Source organism: Podarcis raffonei, chromosome 14 (assembly GCF_027172205.1).
Source record: "Podarcis raffonei isolate rPodRaf1 chromosome 14, rPodRaf1.pri, whole genome shotgun sequence".
Classification (NCBI taxonomy): domain Eukaryota; kingdom Metazoa; phylum Chordata; class Lepidosauria; order Squamata; family Lacertidae; genus Podarcis; species Podarcis raffonei.
This window is the reverse complement of record NC_070615.1, coordinates 47,833,282-47,847,282: the sequence shown is the minus strand read 5'-3', so window position 1 is coordinate 47,847,282 and position 14,001 is coordinate 47,833,282. Positions and strand designations below refer to the sequence as shown.

The window sequence follows — 14,001 nt, the reverse complement described above, 5'->3', positions numbered from 1 at the left end:
TCCACCTAAGAGGTATCGGAACTGAATTCCAGTAAGTTCCTGCTGAAAAATACGGTAACCCCTGGCTTTCACTACTACTACTATTATTATTTTAAAGATATGGCTAGTTCTGCCTGTAGTTCCTATTGCACAATAAAATACGGCAGTCTCTGCAAAGTATAACAATAACAAAAGATTGTTTTACGCTTCCAGGAGTTTCCACTGAGTTTCAACAAAGCTGAAGCAGGGGCAACCAAGGAATATGAGCGCCTTTAGTTAGGTTGCTTGGACTTTCACCCTGGGACCTTAGGGTGATAAATAATTTTTTAATAATAATAAGGGCTTTTTTTCACTCAGAGCTCACAGGAGCTCAGCTCCGACACCTCAATGTTGGAACTGCTTGTGCGCTCATCAACCTTTGCTTGAAAGGCATTCTGCACACGCTCAGAGGCCTACTTCTTCTAATTGTATACACCATGTTGAACCTTGGCGTCAGAACCTGATTATTCCAGAGCTGAACCTGCCCGTAGTCCTCATGCACCCTGAAAGCCCCGCTGAACAAAACGAAACTTCCTTCCACGTAAACACACGCAGGATCACATGCCCTCCAAATATCCCTGTTTTCTGTGGACAGCCCCAGATTTACAAAAGCCACCCCAGTTTCTGATCTGATCCCGGAATGTCCCACTTTTCCTTAGGACGTCCCTATTTTCATCGGAGTGACGTTGGAGGGGATGGAGTTATGCAACTCCTGAGCCAAGGAGATAAGTAGCTATATAGTACTACCTTTCGAAGACAGCCCTGTATAGGAAAGTTTTACAATGTTTATTGCTTTATTATGTTTTTATTCATGCTGGAAGCCACCCAGAGGGGCTGGGGCAACCCAGTCAGATGGGCAGGGTACTAATACTAATACTAAAGAATGGACGTCCATATTTTCATTGGATAAATGTTGGAGGGTATGGGATCAGGCTGCGCTGCGCGGCTGACCTTGCTCGGGTCATCTTTTTTGCAGTGGGGGAAGCAGCCCAATTGAGGAGGTGTTTCCTACCCCTGGGTTTACTTCCAGTGCAAGGAGGGAGGCGATGGGACAAGGCCAGATTTAGGTTTGATGAGGCCCTAAGCTACTGAAGGTAATGGGGCCCTTTATATGTCCAGCTGTCCTTTGTCAACAACAAATTGTCACTGTTTTTTGTGTTAAATATGCTCTATGGTAATTTATGGACCTAATAGGTATCTCAAGCCATTTGCACATAACAAAACATGTATTTTATCAAAGTAATTGTTGAACTGAAATACAATTAAGAAGTATATTAATAGTGAAATACAATTAAGAAGAAGTATATTTTTGGGGGCCCCCAAGAGAGTGGGGCCCTAAGCTATAGCTTGTTTATCTTATACGTAAATCCGGCACTGCTGGGGAGAGACCCCGGAGAGGGGGAACACAGGAGATCCCATGCGAGGAGCTGGAGGCGCGCTTCCCGGCCGGCGCTGGAAACATGCCGCTGCTGCGAGGCGGCGCTTGGAGCTGCCGGGAGCGCAAGCACCAACCCCCTCCCCACCCGCAGCTCCTCCCGCGGGCGATGGGAAGGAGAACCGGAGCACTGCCGGGTTGGGCTGCTCTGCCGGCGCCTCGGGAGGAGGGCGAGAGAGCGGCTCCCGCGGCTCGGCTGCAACCCAGAGGCGCGCGCACCGGAGCGCCAAGCCGCGCCGGGCCACCCCCAGCGCTGCGGAAGCACCTCGAGGACGCGGCGGCGCCCCACGAAGCGCCCTTGTCCGTCGAAAAGGGGGCGAGGAGAAGGAAGCCCGTGCGGATCTTGCGCGGGACGAGCGCAGCGCACCCGGACCCGCGCCCACCTTCGTTTCCTTGAGCGCCACCCTGCCGCTGCTTTTGCGCAGCCGGCCCGGGTGCCCTCGCCTCGCCTCGCCGCCCTCTCCATCTCCTCTCCCGGGGCTCCTCTTTGGCTGCAATTCGGGGCGAGGAAGCAAGAAGGGAGCGGCAGGACTCCGTGCTGCAGCGGCAATAATTGCACCAATAATAGCAATTATCTGCGGGTTTGGCGGACCTCGTGGGGTCCCCAAATCCGTGCGCCGCAGAGAGACAGAAAACCTGGCGTGATGCAGCAGACGCAGAAAAGGAGGCTGGGGATTTGGGAGCACAGCGACGAGGAAGCCTTGATCCGGCGCCCTTCCCCGGTTTTTTAAGAGAGAGATTCCGCCCTTCTCCATGCTAGCCATGAGCAGCTTCTTCTTGCACCCGCGGCCAGCCCTGCGCGGCTGCTGCGCCCCTTTCCTGGCCTCGGGCGCCGGCTGTTTTGCGCACTGCAGCAGACGCAGCGCCTCTTCGCGCTGCGCCCCCGGCCGCCGCCGGCGCCTGCGGGTCTTGGTGGACATGGACGGGGTGCTGGCGGATTTCGAGGGGGGCTTCCTGAAGAAGTTCAGAGCCAAGTATCCGGAGAAGCCCTACATCTCCTTGGAGGATCGCAGGGGGTTCTGGGTCTCGGAGCAGTATGGGCAGCTGGAAGCGGAGCTGAGTGTGAGTCAGTGGCCTTGTTGTTGTTGTTGTTTGTTGTTATCAACATCATGTCAGTAAAGGCAGCTTGCAGATTACAAGAGGACAGATCTCTGCCCCGAGGGGCTTACCATATATAACTAGACGCAAGGGAGGTCCACCAAGGAACAGAAAGGGAATTGCAGCTGGAGTAAAATGAAGGAAATTGCTCATTATTAGCACCAACACCACCCACAGTGCCTTGCAAAATACAAAAATACAAATCTCCAAGGGGCTTGCAGTATATAATTAAACAGAAGGGAGACCAGAGAGAAACAGAAAGGGAAATGCAGCTGGATCAAAACAAATGAAATTTGATGTTGTTGTTTGTTGGATTTGTTATCTACCATTCACAGTAAGGTTCCAGGGCAGGTTACCACTATTTTATATTGAAACAAATTACAGTGGTACCTCCAGTTACATACGCTTCAGGTTACAGACTCCGCTAACCCAGAAATAGTACCTCGGGTTAAGAACTTTGCTTCGGGATGAGAACAGAAATCACGTGGTGGCGGCAGCAGGAGGCCCCATTAGCTAAAGTGGTGCTTCAGGTTAATAACAGTTTCAGGTTAAGAACGGACCTCCGGAACGAATTACGGTAAGTTCTTAACCCGAGGTACCACTGTATAGTGGCAGGAATACTGTTGTGGTTTTGAAACTTATTAATCACTTGTTACCTAAAAGGTCTCTGAGCATCTTACATGTAAAACATACCGGGGTAATGCCATTAAAAACATGATGCCTTAAGGAGGAGGGAGGAAGAAACACAAAACATTAGCATTCTGTACAACATTTCCAAAAAGAAAAAAAGGATGGGTCCTGAAAATATGGCTGTGTACACATTACCGGCTTACCACACAGCTAGGTCGTTCTTTTTCTCAATTTGGATTGAAGCTGGTTTGCTGAGGAAATTCATCAAAACACAGTATTTCATAAATAAATGACAGGATAGGTACGGATTGTGGCCAAGTCATGTGTACTGGCAGCTCACTGGGTGCAGAGTAGCCTGGAATGTGTACAGATATTTATCTCGTGTGTCAAAGCCTAGGTTAGGTCAAGTGTGTCTTCAGCATCCCAAGGAAACCATACAATAAAGGTGCCAGACACATCTCTGTGAGCAGGGAATTCCACATCCCAAAAGCTGCCACAAAGCAGCATGCCCTCTTCTGGGCCACTGCTGCCATCCTGAGTTTCTACAGGTGATGGATGGAACTACCAAGATCCGAATACCCTGGAGGGTATGTGGGGAAGGAGGCAACCTTCAGATATTTGGGCCCCAAGTCATTTAGGGCTTTGAACCCTAAAATGTGAGGCGGTTTTAGTGTAGTGTGACTGGTTTGACAGCGCTGTGTGCCAGCCAGTGGCGTAGCGTGGGGGGTGCAGGGGGGCCCGGCCGCACCGGGCGCAACATCTGGGGGTTAGGGTTAGGGGGCGCAAATCCACGGGTTAGGGGGCACAAATTTCTTGCCTTGCCCCGGGTGCTGACAACCCACGCTACGCCACTGGTGCCAGCACTGCAACAATGATGTGTGAGAGGCAAGGGGGGCGCCAAATTTTAGTGCCACACAGAGCACTGCTGAAATTTGAGAATCCAAAGTCTGCCACTGTCTCCTTGAACTGGGCCTGAAAACCAACCTGAACACAGTTTTGAAACAGGGGTTATATGAATAGGAACCCCAGGCAGAAATCTGGCTGCTGCATTCTGGACCAGTTGAAATTTTGAAGTCTTCTTCAAGGGTAGACCCACATAGAAATAAATAAATACACATTTGTTTAGAGTAGTAGATAATAACAAGCACTTTTAAATAGGCAAAGTCACCTCCAACACTTTTTATTATTATTAATGCGTACAACAGCCCTATAAGGCAGGCTACTGTTATCCACCTGTTGCATAGAGTGGAAATGAGGCTGGCAGGTAAGTAAGTGCCTTGGAATTGAACCCAAGTTTCAGGCCTGTTCTCCATCCGCTGCACAACCCCGTCTCTGTGTTTTTATTAATGACAAAAGTCTGAGCGTGTTCAAAGTCCACAAGGTTGCAAGCTCCACCGAGCAGCGAGTAGCTAACTCTGACCTGGGCCTGGGCAGAGCGATTCTGTTCCCTCTTTCTGCTATTGGTTTAACTGATCGGATAAGCGGGGAGGGCTGGGCAGGCTGGCGAGGGGGTAAACTACAACCCCCAGAATTCTTTGAGGAAAGTCAGGTGTTGAAAATGTGCTCTGTATGCAGCCCTTATTCAAATGTTGCTGCTCAAGCTGCTCTCGTGGATTCTGTTGTTCAGGAGAGCAGCCAAAAGGCAGCAGACTTAAGAGGCTAATGTTCTCCCCTCCCCAACCTTCTCGCTCCAAACCTCTTTGCAGGAAAAGGCAATTGGCATTTGGGAGTCAAAGAACTTCTTCCTGGAACTGGATCCGCTCCCAGGGGCCGTGGAAGCTGTCAAGCAGATGGCCGAGTTAAAAGAGTGAGTATGTTTGGCGGAATTTGCAAGGGAGAAACTTCCCATGCAGGCACACCCCTGCTCTTCCACCAGGCGGGCTTCTTCCTTTATTTTCATTATTTTGTCCTTCTAGCCCTCCCTACACCAAATGGTCCCAGGGCGAGCATGAGCTATAAGGCCGGGCGATATCTATCAATACACGACACTAAATGCACGAATCAGTCAACAACAGCAACATTTTATCTATTTGTTATCGGCTGTTGTTATTTTAGGGACGCGGGTGGCGCTGTGGGTTAATCCTCTGAGCCTCTTGGGCTTGCCAATCGGTAGGTCGGCAGTTCGAATCCCTGCGACGGGGTGAGCTCCCATTGCTCGGTCCCAGCTCCTGCCAACCTAGCAGTTCGAAAGCATGTCAAAGTGCAAGTAGATAAATAAGTACCACCCTGGCGGGAAGGTAAATGACGTTTCTGTGCGCTGCTCTGGTTTCGCCAGGAGCAGCTTAGTCATGCTGGCCACATGACCCGGAAAAACTGTCTGCTGACAAACACTGGCTCCCTCGGCCTGTAAAGCGAGATGAGTGCTGCAACCCCAGAATCGTTCACAATTGGACTTAACTGTCAGTTGTTATTTTAACTGCTGCTGTTTCTTATTCTGTTGATTTGTGATCGGTCACTTGCCTTTGTTTCTGTATTTTCCCTCTAAGCAGCCTGAGAGCATTTTGCAGCAGGGGCTAGTCTGTTAGGGGAGATGGGGTGCTGCCCCCTTAAAAAAACCTCAGTCTGTTCTCTGCTAGGCCCCCCCTGCCTGCCTTCTTACTTGCAAGCAATCCACTGGCTGCCAGCTTCCTCCTCCTCCACGGTCTCAGTGATGCCCGTTGCAGAATTCGGCAGGGAGGAGGATGAGAATAGGGATAAAACTATCATCAGTGGGTTCCGTTTGGCATTGGCTCTGGCCAGTGTTGGAAATCCCCCAGGCGCCAGGCGTGTTTTGGGGTCCAATTGCGCCTACGTGGAGATCTCTGGATGCCAGGCTAGCGGGCTGAACCATCCAGTTTTCTTAAGCAGGTAAGCAGAAGAGCTTATTTGCCTCATTTATATCCCAGTCTATGGTTCACCTCCCTACTCAGTTAATCATCACCACCACCCTGTGAGGAGGGTGAAGAGGCTGGGACTGGCCCAAGGTCACTCAGTGAGCTTCCTGACTGAGTGGGGATTTGAACCCTGATCTCCCAGATGCTAGTCCAGCACTCTAACCACTACACCCCACTGCCTTCCTAAAGTCCTTCTGCTATGGGGCAGCTCTATAAATTAAGTAGGCAAATAAATATGGGGACAGCAAAATGTCACTTAGAGAAGGATCTGAAATATTTTCCAGGAAGCTTGAATTTGTTTTATTCTGGGTTGTTTTATTTGATGTTTTAACGTGTTGTAAACCTCTCTGAGATTTATCCCCCTTTTAAATACAAAGTGGTGTAGAAATGAATAATCACAATCACAATCATCTTAATAAGTCTCATTGGGTGGAAACTTCCTGCAGCCAATCTGAAGCTGCGCCAGCGTCGTCGCCCGCCCAGAAGCCGTGCCAGCATTGCGGAAGTCAGTCCCCGCATGGCAAGGCATCCACAGTGCGTGGGGACTGACCGAGCAGGCAGCAGGGTTTGCGGGCTGATTTATGAGCCTGGGGGGCCACATCTGGCCCCCAGGCCTTAGTTTTCCGACCCCTGGACCAAGTGGTCCATCTGAGGCAGCCTTTGCTTATATCTATGCAGAGCACACTTGAGCTTTTTTTTTTCTTTTTTCGCAGTAAGGCTAGAATCCATACAGGAGGAATAAATGCAAAAGTGGATTTTTTCTTCTTCTCCACTGTCTCTCTCCTTCCCTGCTTCACCTTCTCTCTTTTCTGTCATGGTAGGACCGATGTGTTCATATGCACCAGTCCCATCAAGAAGTACCGGTATTGCCCATACGAAAAGGTAACGGGTATATTATTTTTATTACTATTTCTTCATTTAGACAATTTGTAGCCAGCCTTTCAATTGAAAGGATTCCCAGAGCAGAGGACAGTGACGAAATTCAGAATCTTTCTGACGGGAACACCCTCCTACGTGCAGTCTGGAGAGGCAGGAACTAAGCCGTGTGTTTTGACCGCCTTCTGAAAACCCATCTGTTTAGCCAGGCTTTCCCTGGCTGGAAATTACCAATACATTTCCTGGGTTTTCCTGGTATTAAATATTCGTTGAAACTAGTGGCAAAAGCAGACTTTGAAAAACAGGAGGCACAAGAGAATGATCAAAATATAGGCAACATCAACAGTTTTAAAAATAACAGATGTGCACAATTAATTTTATGTCTGGAGGTGTTTGCCGGAACAAAAAAAAAAAAGGTTTCTAGCCGGTGTCAAAAACATCACAACGAAGACACCTGGCTAATATTAACCTTTGCAATTTTATAGTACGTTTTATATAAACTTCTTAAAGAGGTTCTGTATTTTAAGCGGTATGTAATTATTGCTGAGAAGTAAGTGAAATCAAGAACGAAAATAAAGTGATCAAATTTGCAGTGAAACTCCGGGGAGCCAGGATGGGGCCAGGAGAATGCATTAAAGTGACGAATAAAGCAGAACTCTCCACGAAAGACTGATATGAAAAGCCAATTAAAAGGCATGGACTCCTGGATCAGCCTCAAAGCCGTGGGGAGCTGGTTCCATAATTGCACCAAGTGCAAGACTGCAGTCAAATTTTGTGCAGACACTCAGCCCATCTGGAGTCTCCCAAGTCCCAAGTTAAGCTCTACTTCCTGCTCCCTGCTTCCCCATAATGGGGTTTATTTTTGGGGTTTTTTTGGTCATTGTGGTTTGCTGGTCATGCCGGTGCCAGTTCCATCCTCCTCACACCCTCTGCCCACAAACTCTTTTCTTCCACTGTTTCCTTTCCCACTTTCCAGTACGCCTGGGTGGAGAAGCACTTGGGCCAAGAGTTTCTGGAACAGATCGTCCTCACCCGAGATAAGACGGTGGTCTCTGGCGACCTGCTGATCGACGACAGGCCTGATATAATAGGTGAAGGGGTTGTCCCAAGGGAAAGGGCATCGGGGGCTGGTGGGTGGGTGGAAGTGCAAGGCAGTGAAGGCCCCAAAAGCCCTTCAACATTGACACATACTGTGCTTATTTATTTGAATTTGTATACCAGAGCTTGGACAACAGTAGTTAGGCTATCCCTGTCCAGATAGGGGCACAACTGGGCCACCAGCCCAAGCTGATGGAAGGCACTCTGTGCCACCGAAGCCACCTGAGCCTCAAGCAACAGCAATAGATCCAGAGCTATAGATCCAAGCTACGTACCCACTCATTCAGAAGGAGTGTAACTCCATTAAGAGCAGGCAACCTCCCATCCATCCGGTCTAGGGAACCACCCACTAACAGTGTCTCAGCCTTATCTGGATTGAGCTTCAGTTTGTATCTTCCTATAGACATAAAAACGTAAGGCTGTCATCACGCAACTCCCATTTTAGGCCTGCGTCGCAATCCTGGATTCACATGAAGTCAGGGCAAGGGTGAAGGGGGAGTGAAAGAGAAGCAGGATTTCAAATGATGGTTTTAAACAACAGCAGGAATTTCAATGGAGCAGGGATGGAGGAACACAGAGGAGCTCTGAGGTTATTGGCAGGGCAGGGACGTGAAGGAGCTGTGAGAATATCTTTTTTTGCTTTTAGGCAATTCTTCTGTGTGTCACGACAAACATCATCCAGCCACTCCCGAGGCTACAGCCACTTACCTGGGAGTAAGCCCCATTGAACGCAGTGGGACTTACATCCAAGTAGGCATGTTTAGATCACATTGCTCCTGGCTGCAGGTATCTGTTGGCTAGTACACTATATGGCTCCCTGCCAGTTGCTACTGTAGTAAATAAGCAAAGTCGCTTACGACAGACTTTGGGGTTTACAGGCATATAGCACACACAGGGCTGTGTCTACCCTGCAGAAATTCAAAATTCTGCTTTGAGGACAGAAACAAAACATGAAACCTATACAATAAGGGTCAGCAAACTTTTTCAGCAGGGGGCCGGTCCACTGTCCCTCAGACCTTGTGGGGGGCCGGACTATATTTTGAAAGGGGGGAGGGGAGAACGAATTCCTATGCCCCAGAGATGCATTTTAAATAAAAAGACACATTCTACTCATGTAAAAACACACTGAATCGCGGACTGTCTGTGGGCTAGATTGAGAAGGCGATTGGGCCGTATCTGGCCCACGGGCCTTAGGTTGCCTTCCCACGATATACAAGCTCTGCAGACTGGAGCACAGACCTCTGTTAGTGGATTGTGAGACTTCACCAGCTGTTGTAAAGCCAATCTTTACACCCATGAGGACTAGAAACTTCTCTCCCCTTTTCATTCCCACTATTAGATTCCATAGCATAGTGAGGTGACAGATTTTTTTTTAAAAAACCAAACAAAACCCCACAGACAGACGTTATTCAGTTTAAAAAGGCCCTGAGTTGCCTTGTTTTCTTTGCCTTCCAGGAGCTGAGAAGAGTCCGAGCTGGGAGCACGTCCTCTTCACGGCCTGCCACAACAAGCACCTCCAGCTGCCTCCTCTTCGTCGGAGGCTGCACTCGTGGGCTGACGACTGGAAGGCCATCTTGGATAGCAAGCGGGCATTGTAGAGCTCATTGGGAGAGTCTCCTCGACGTGCCCGGCTAGGGGCCAGAATCAGTGGTGCAGGCCCGAAAACCACATCTTGGCCCCGTGGGGAGAAGCAGGAAAAAACATGTCTTTGGTTTCAGCTATGGGGCCAGAGACGAGGGCAGGCTTCCCAAGGAAAAGGAGCTTGGCCATTCTGCTAAAGCCATCACAAAAGCTGGGCCACCAAAGGACCTTTGCCAAGCACCCTTCCTGGGTCTGGCTTGGCCTAGTCCAGGGGTGTCAAACTCAAATTCATCGGGGGCCGCATCAGCAGTTTGGTCACCCTCAAAGGGCCGGTTGTATCTGTAGGAATGCATGTAAAGTGGAGGTTTCCTGTGTAGAACGGCCGGCGCTACTAGAGGGCAGATGCTTGTAGGCTGCCGCGCATGCGCTGAAGAGGTGGCTTTCTTGTGTCAAAAAAAAAAGAAAAGAAAAGCGAGAATAAAAGGTGAAGGCTGGCGGCCGGCAGCGGCTACACGGGCCACATGACGAGGTCTGGCGGGCCAGATTCGGCCCGCGGGCCTTGTGTTTGACACCCATGGCCTAGTCCAAAAGACGTCTTATCCCAAAGGAAGGCCCAGCCAGGGGTGTTCACCACCCACCAAGCACTGTTTAGCTTTATATCTGGCTTCCATAAAGATGGCCGCCATCTTTAACGTCCGCTCCCAATCTCCAGGACTGAAATTTAGTTTTTTTCGGGAGGACGTTGAAATGAGCTGAGGGGCAGGCCAGTCTGGGAGCCACTTCAGAATCCAAAATATGTGTGTCTGTGTGAACTGTGGTAGCTCATTTGCCAGGGGGAAAGCCTGGGTTGGGGAACCAGTCACCGGTCCAAACATTGTTGGACTCCAGTTCCCATCATCCTTGGTCGTGCTAGCTGGGGATGATGAGAGTTGGAGTCCGTCAACATCTGGAGGGCCACAGTTTCCCTACCCTTACTCCCAGAAACATCCTCTCTGTCATAGCGTTTGATGGTTCAAAATGGTGGCTGGTCGACAAACCCAGGTTTCTGAGCTGAGACCTGGTTCCAGCCAAGTTCTCCTTTGGGCTGTCGGTGTAAGCCAAATCGACTGCCCTTCTGACGTAAGAAGGCCTGTGGAATCTCAGGTTGGGCGAGGAGGCCTCAGTTCTCACAAATGGCAAGAGAGGAGGTCATCCACATCATTTTTCGCGGATAGACTCACAAGACTGAATGGACTTTACACCCCACCAACTATCCCTCCAGGTAGAAGAATAGTATGCCAGGGAGAAATATTCTAGCCTGCTGGCTTTCTATACAGAGGAATTTTTATTTTATTTTTTTGGGCAGGAGAACACTGCAATGTGAGGTCCATATCCTGAAACAGATATGGCAGCCCATGAACAGATGGACCATTTCGCACTCGCTGCCCATAGGAGCAAGGTCTGAGCTTCACCTTGAAGGGAACTTTCTGGAACATTTGCGGTATAGTGTCTCAGTCAAGTGACACTGGACAGAGGTCTTCCGTCATGAGACGCTCTCATTCCCTCCCAACACACGGCAGCTAGAAAGCTTGTGACAGCACACAAGGAAGAAAGCTTTATTGTTCCCGGAGGACGAAAGCCAAAAGGATTCCCCCTCAAGCTGAAATTGGGCAAATGGTCAGAATTAATTTGGCTCTGTGAATCTGCAATATTTTGAAAGTTCTGCTTTTGAAATCTGTTTTGAGTCTTTTACAAAATGAGAAAGGAAGGAAAGATTGGCTCGTCAATGTATTTTAAAGGCAGCCCTTTCAAGTTTTCAATTCCATGCTTCGACGCTGTCCTCTTGTTTCCATTCTCCCGGTTCAAAACCCCCAAATTCAGCAGCTTTCCTAAACAGTCATGTTGAGAAATAAATCTGACAGAATTAGAATCGGTTTGGATTTCTGCAGAGCTGATTCAAGCTAGGAAAATGTGCTCATCTGGGCATCTTTTGGGGAACAGGTGGAAGCAAATCATAGAATCATATAGTGGTAGAGTCGGAAAGGATCCTAAGGGTCATCTAGTCCAACCCCATGCAATGCAGAAATCTTCTGCCCAGTGTGGGGCTCAAACCCACAATTCTGAAATTAAGAGTCTCATGCGCTACCAACTGAGCTACCCCAACACTGTCAGCTGGCAAATGAATGGAAATCTACCCTTTCTACAGTAGGCTAATTTCTACAAAACACACACTCCTCTGTTTTCCATCCAGACGATCCAAGAGTCCTGTATTGTTTTCCATCTTTCCTCTCAGGCGGGGATGGGGAACCATTTTCTGGCTGAGGGCCACATTCCCTTCATGCCAGCGTTTCAAGGGCCACATGCTATACCCTTGTATGGTAAGCCAGTTCCTGCCTACCCTCTCACACAACTCTCTGCACACCCAGGTGGCTAAGAGCCATCATCTGAGTCAAGGACACATTCCAGCCAGGCAGAAACTCTCAATAAGGGTGTGGGGCAGAGCTGGGGAGGGATGTGACTTGCGGAGAGGGGGTATGGCTTGGGGAGAGTCCCACGGGATAGATAGAGAAGTCCAGAGGGCCATGTTTGCCTCCTCCCCCTGGTTTTAAAGTCTCCGTCCCTGATAGAGTTTCATGAATGGACAGTCAAACTAGCAGGGTGGCAGAATTCCAGGGCTCCCAGTCCAGTCCAGATAATCTTTTAAGGGTTAGGAGGATAGGACCCGTTTCCCAATTCTCACACCCCATTTTCCTAATTTTCACCCATTTTATTTTCTAGGGACGTTGGAGAATTCTGGCGGTTAATAGAAACGGGAGCAAAAATTGCCAACGTTCACTTACTCGCCTCTAATCTGCAACAGAAATTGATCCAGCAAATATGCTGTGGCTGTCGCTTTCGGTTTGCAGATGCTATGTAATTGCTCACATACACGTTTGCATTGTGTTTCCTTTGCACTGAAATTAATGGGGTTGAATTATTATTTCATTATTTATGAAATTTGCGTGCCATCCTTCCATCTGCAGATTTCAATACAGTGGAACCTTGGTTTTCGAACTTAATCCATTCCGGAAGACTGTTCGGCTTCCGAAAAGTTTGAAAACCGAGGATCAATGGGATAGCTGCAAAGTCAATGGGGGAAAAATGAAAAATGTGGCTTGGAAGCTGTTCTGCTTCTGAAAATTGTTTGAAAACTGAAGCAGTTACTTCTGGGTTTTCAGCATTCGGGAGCCGAAACATTCCAAAATGGAGGAGTTCGGGAACTGAAGTTTGACTGTATACAATATAAAACAGACAAAATAATGCAGCAAGAAAGGAATTTGCAGAATTGATGATGTAATGATGACATTGTGTAAGGCGCAATGTAATTTCAGCACAGCAGACATTGAGACGACTGATTCTTTGCAGCAGAACAGAAAGAGTACTGCATGTGACACAAATACAGGGTGGAGCAGAAAGCAAGGCCTACTTTTCTCTCCCTCCACATATATGAATGAACAAATGTGACCATTCACTTCCATGGAGCTAGGGTGAAGGGGCTCCCCTTAGACTCTGGAGAAGAGGCAGCACAATAGAAGTTTATAGAATTTTGCATGGCATGGAGAAAGCAGAAACAGAAATGCTTTTCTCATAAGACTAGAAGTCGTGGGCGTCCAAGTGAGCTGAATACTAATAATAATATAATAATAATTTATTATTTATACCCCGCCCATCTGGCTGGGTTTCCCCAGCCACTCTGGGCAGCTTCCAACAAAATATTAAAATGCAGTAATGCCTCAAACATTAAAAACTTCCTTAAACAGGTCTGCCTTCAGATATCGTCTACAATTCTGGTAGTAGTTGTTCTCTTTGACATCTGGTGGGAGGGTGTTCCACAGGGCGGGTGCCACTACCGAGAAGGCCCTCTGCTTGGTTCCCTTTAACTTGGCTTCTTGCAGTGAGGGCAGCTGTCTACCAGCTCCATCAGGTACGCAGGCTGAGACCCTACCTGCCCGTGGACTGTTTCGCCAGAGTGGCACTGCCAGAAGGCCGTCGGCGCTGGACCTCAATGTTCGGGTAGAATGATGGGGGTGGAGACGCTCCTTCAGATATACTGGACCGAGGCCGTTTAGGGCTTTAAAGGTCAGCACCAACACTTTGAATTGTGCTCGGAAACGTACTTGGAGCCAATGTAGGTCTTTCAAGACCGGTGTTATGTGGTCTTGGCGGCCGCTCCCAGTCACCAGTCTAGCTGCTGCATGCTGAATTAGTTGCAGTTTCTGAGTCACCTTCAAAGGTAGCCCCACGTAGAGCGCATGGCAGTAGTCCAAGTGGGAGATAACCAGAGCATGCACCACTCTGGTGAGACAGTCCACGAGCAGATAGGGTCTCAGCCTGCGTGCCAGATTCAGCTGGTAAACAGCTGCCCTGGACATA

The 14,001-nt window shown here is 48.9% G+C and overlaps 1 protein-coding gene across 2 annotated transcripts; it reads left to right on the top strand.

Moving 5' to 3' along the window:
- The first annotated feature begins 1,609 nt into the window (after window positions 1–1,609).
- Window positions 1,610–9,871, top strand: NT5M (5',3'-nucleotidase, mitochondrial). Of its 2 annotated transcripts, XM_053366231.1 has the most exons (5): window positions 1,648–2,515; window positions 4,888–4,988; window positions 6,876–6,936; window positions 7,907–8,021; window positions 9,484–9,870. In XM_053366231.1, exons 1-5 carry the CDS (start codon window positions 2,207–2,209, stop codon window positions 9,624–9,626), a joined length of 729 nt encoding a protein of 242 aa, XP_053222206.1. In that variant the 5' UTR covers window positions 1,648–2,206; the 3' UTR covers window positions 9,627–9,870. The 2 variants fall into 2 exon arrangements, with proteins under 2 accessions (XP_053222207.1, XP_053222206.1); XM_053366232.1 differs by lacking the exon at window positions 7,907–8,021 and having other exon boundaries at window positions 1,610–2,515; window positions 9,484–9,871.
- The last annotated feature ends 4,130 nt before the right edge of the window (window positions 9,872–14,001 follow it).

Coding starts and splice junctions, on each gene's coding strand:
- NT5M (XM_053366231.1), top strand. CDS start 2,207: ATGCTAGCCATGAGCAGCTTCTTCTTGCACCCGCGGCCAGCCCTGCGC. Junction 4,989..6,875: donor CAGATGGCCGAGTTAAAAGA/GTGAGTATGTTT, acceptor CTGTCATGGTAG/GACCGATGTGTTCATATGCA. Junction 8,022..9,483: donor CGACAGGCCTGATATAATAG/GTGAAGGGGTTG, acceptor TTTGCCTTCCAG/GAGCTGAGAAGAGTCCGAGC.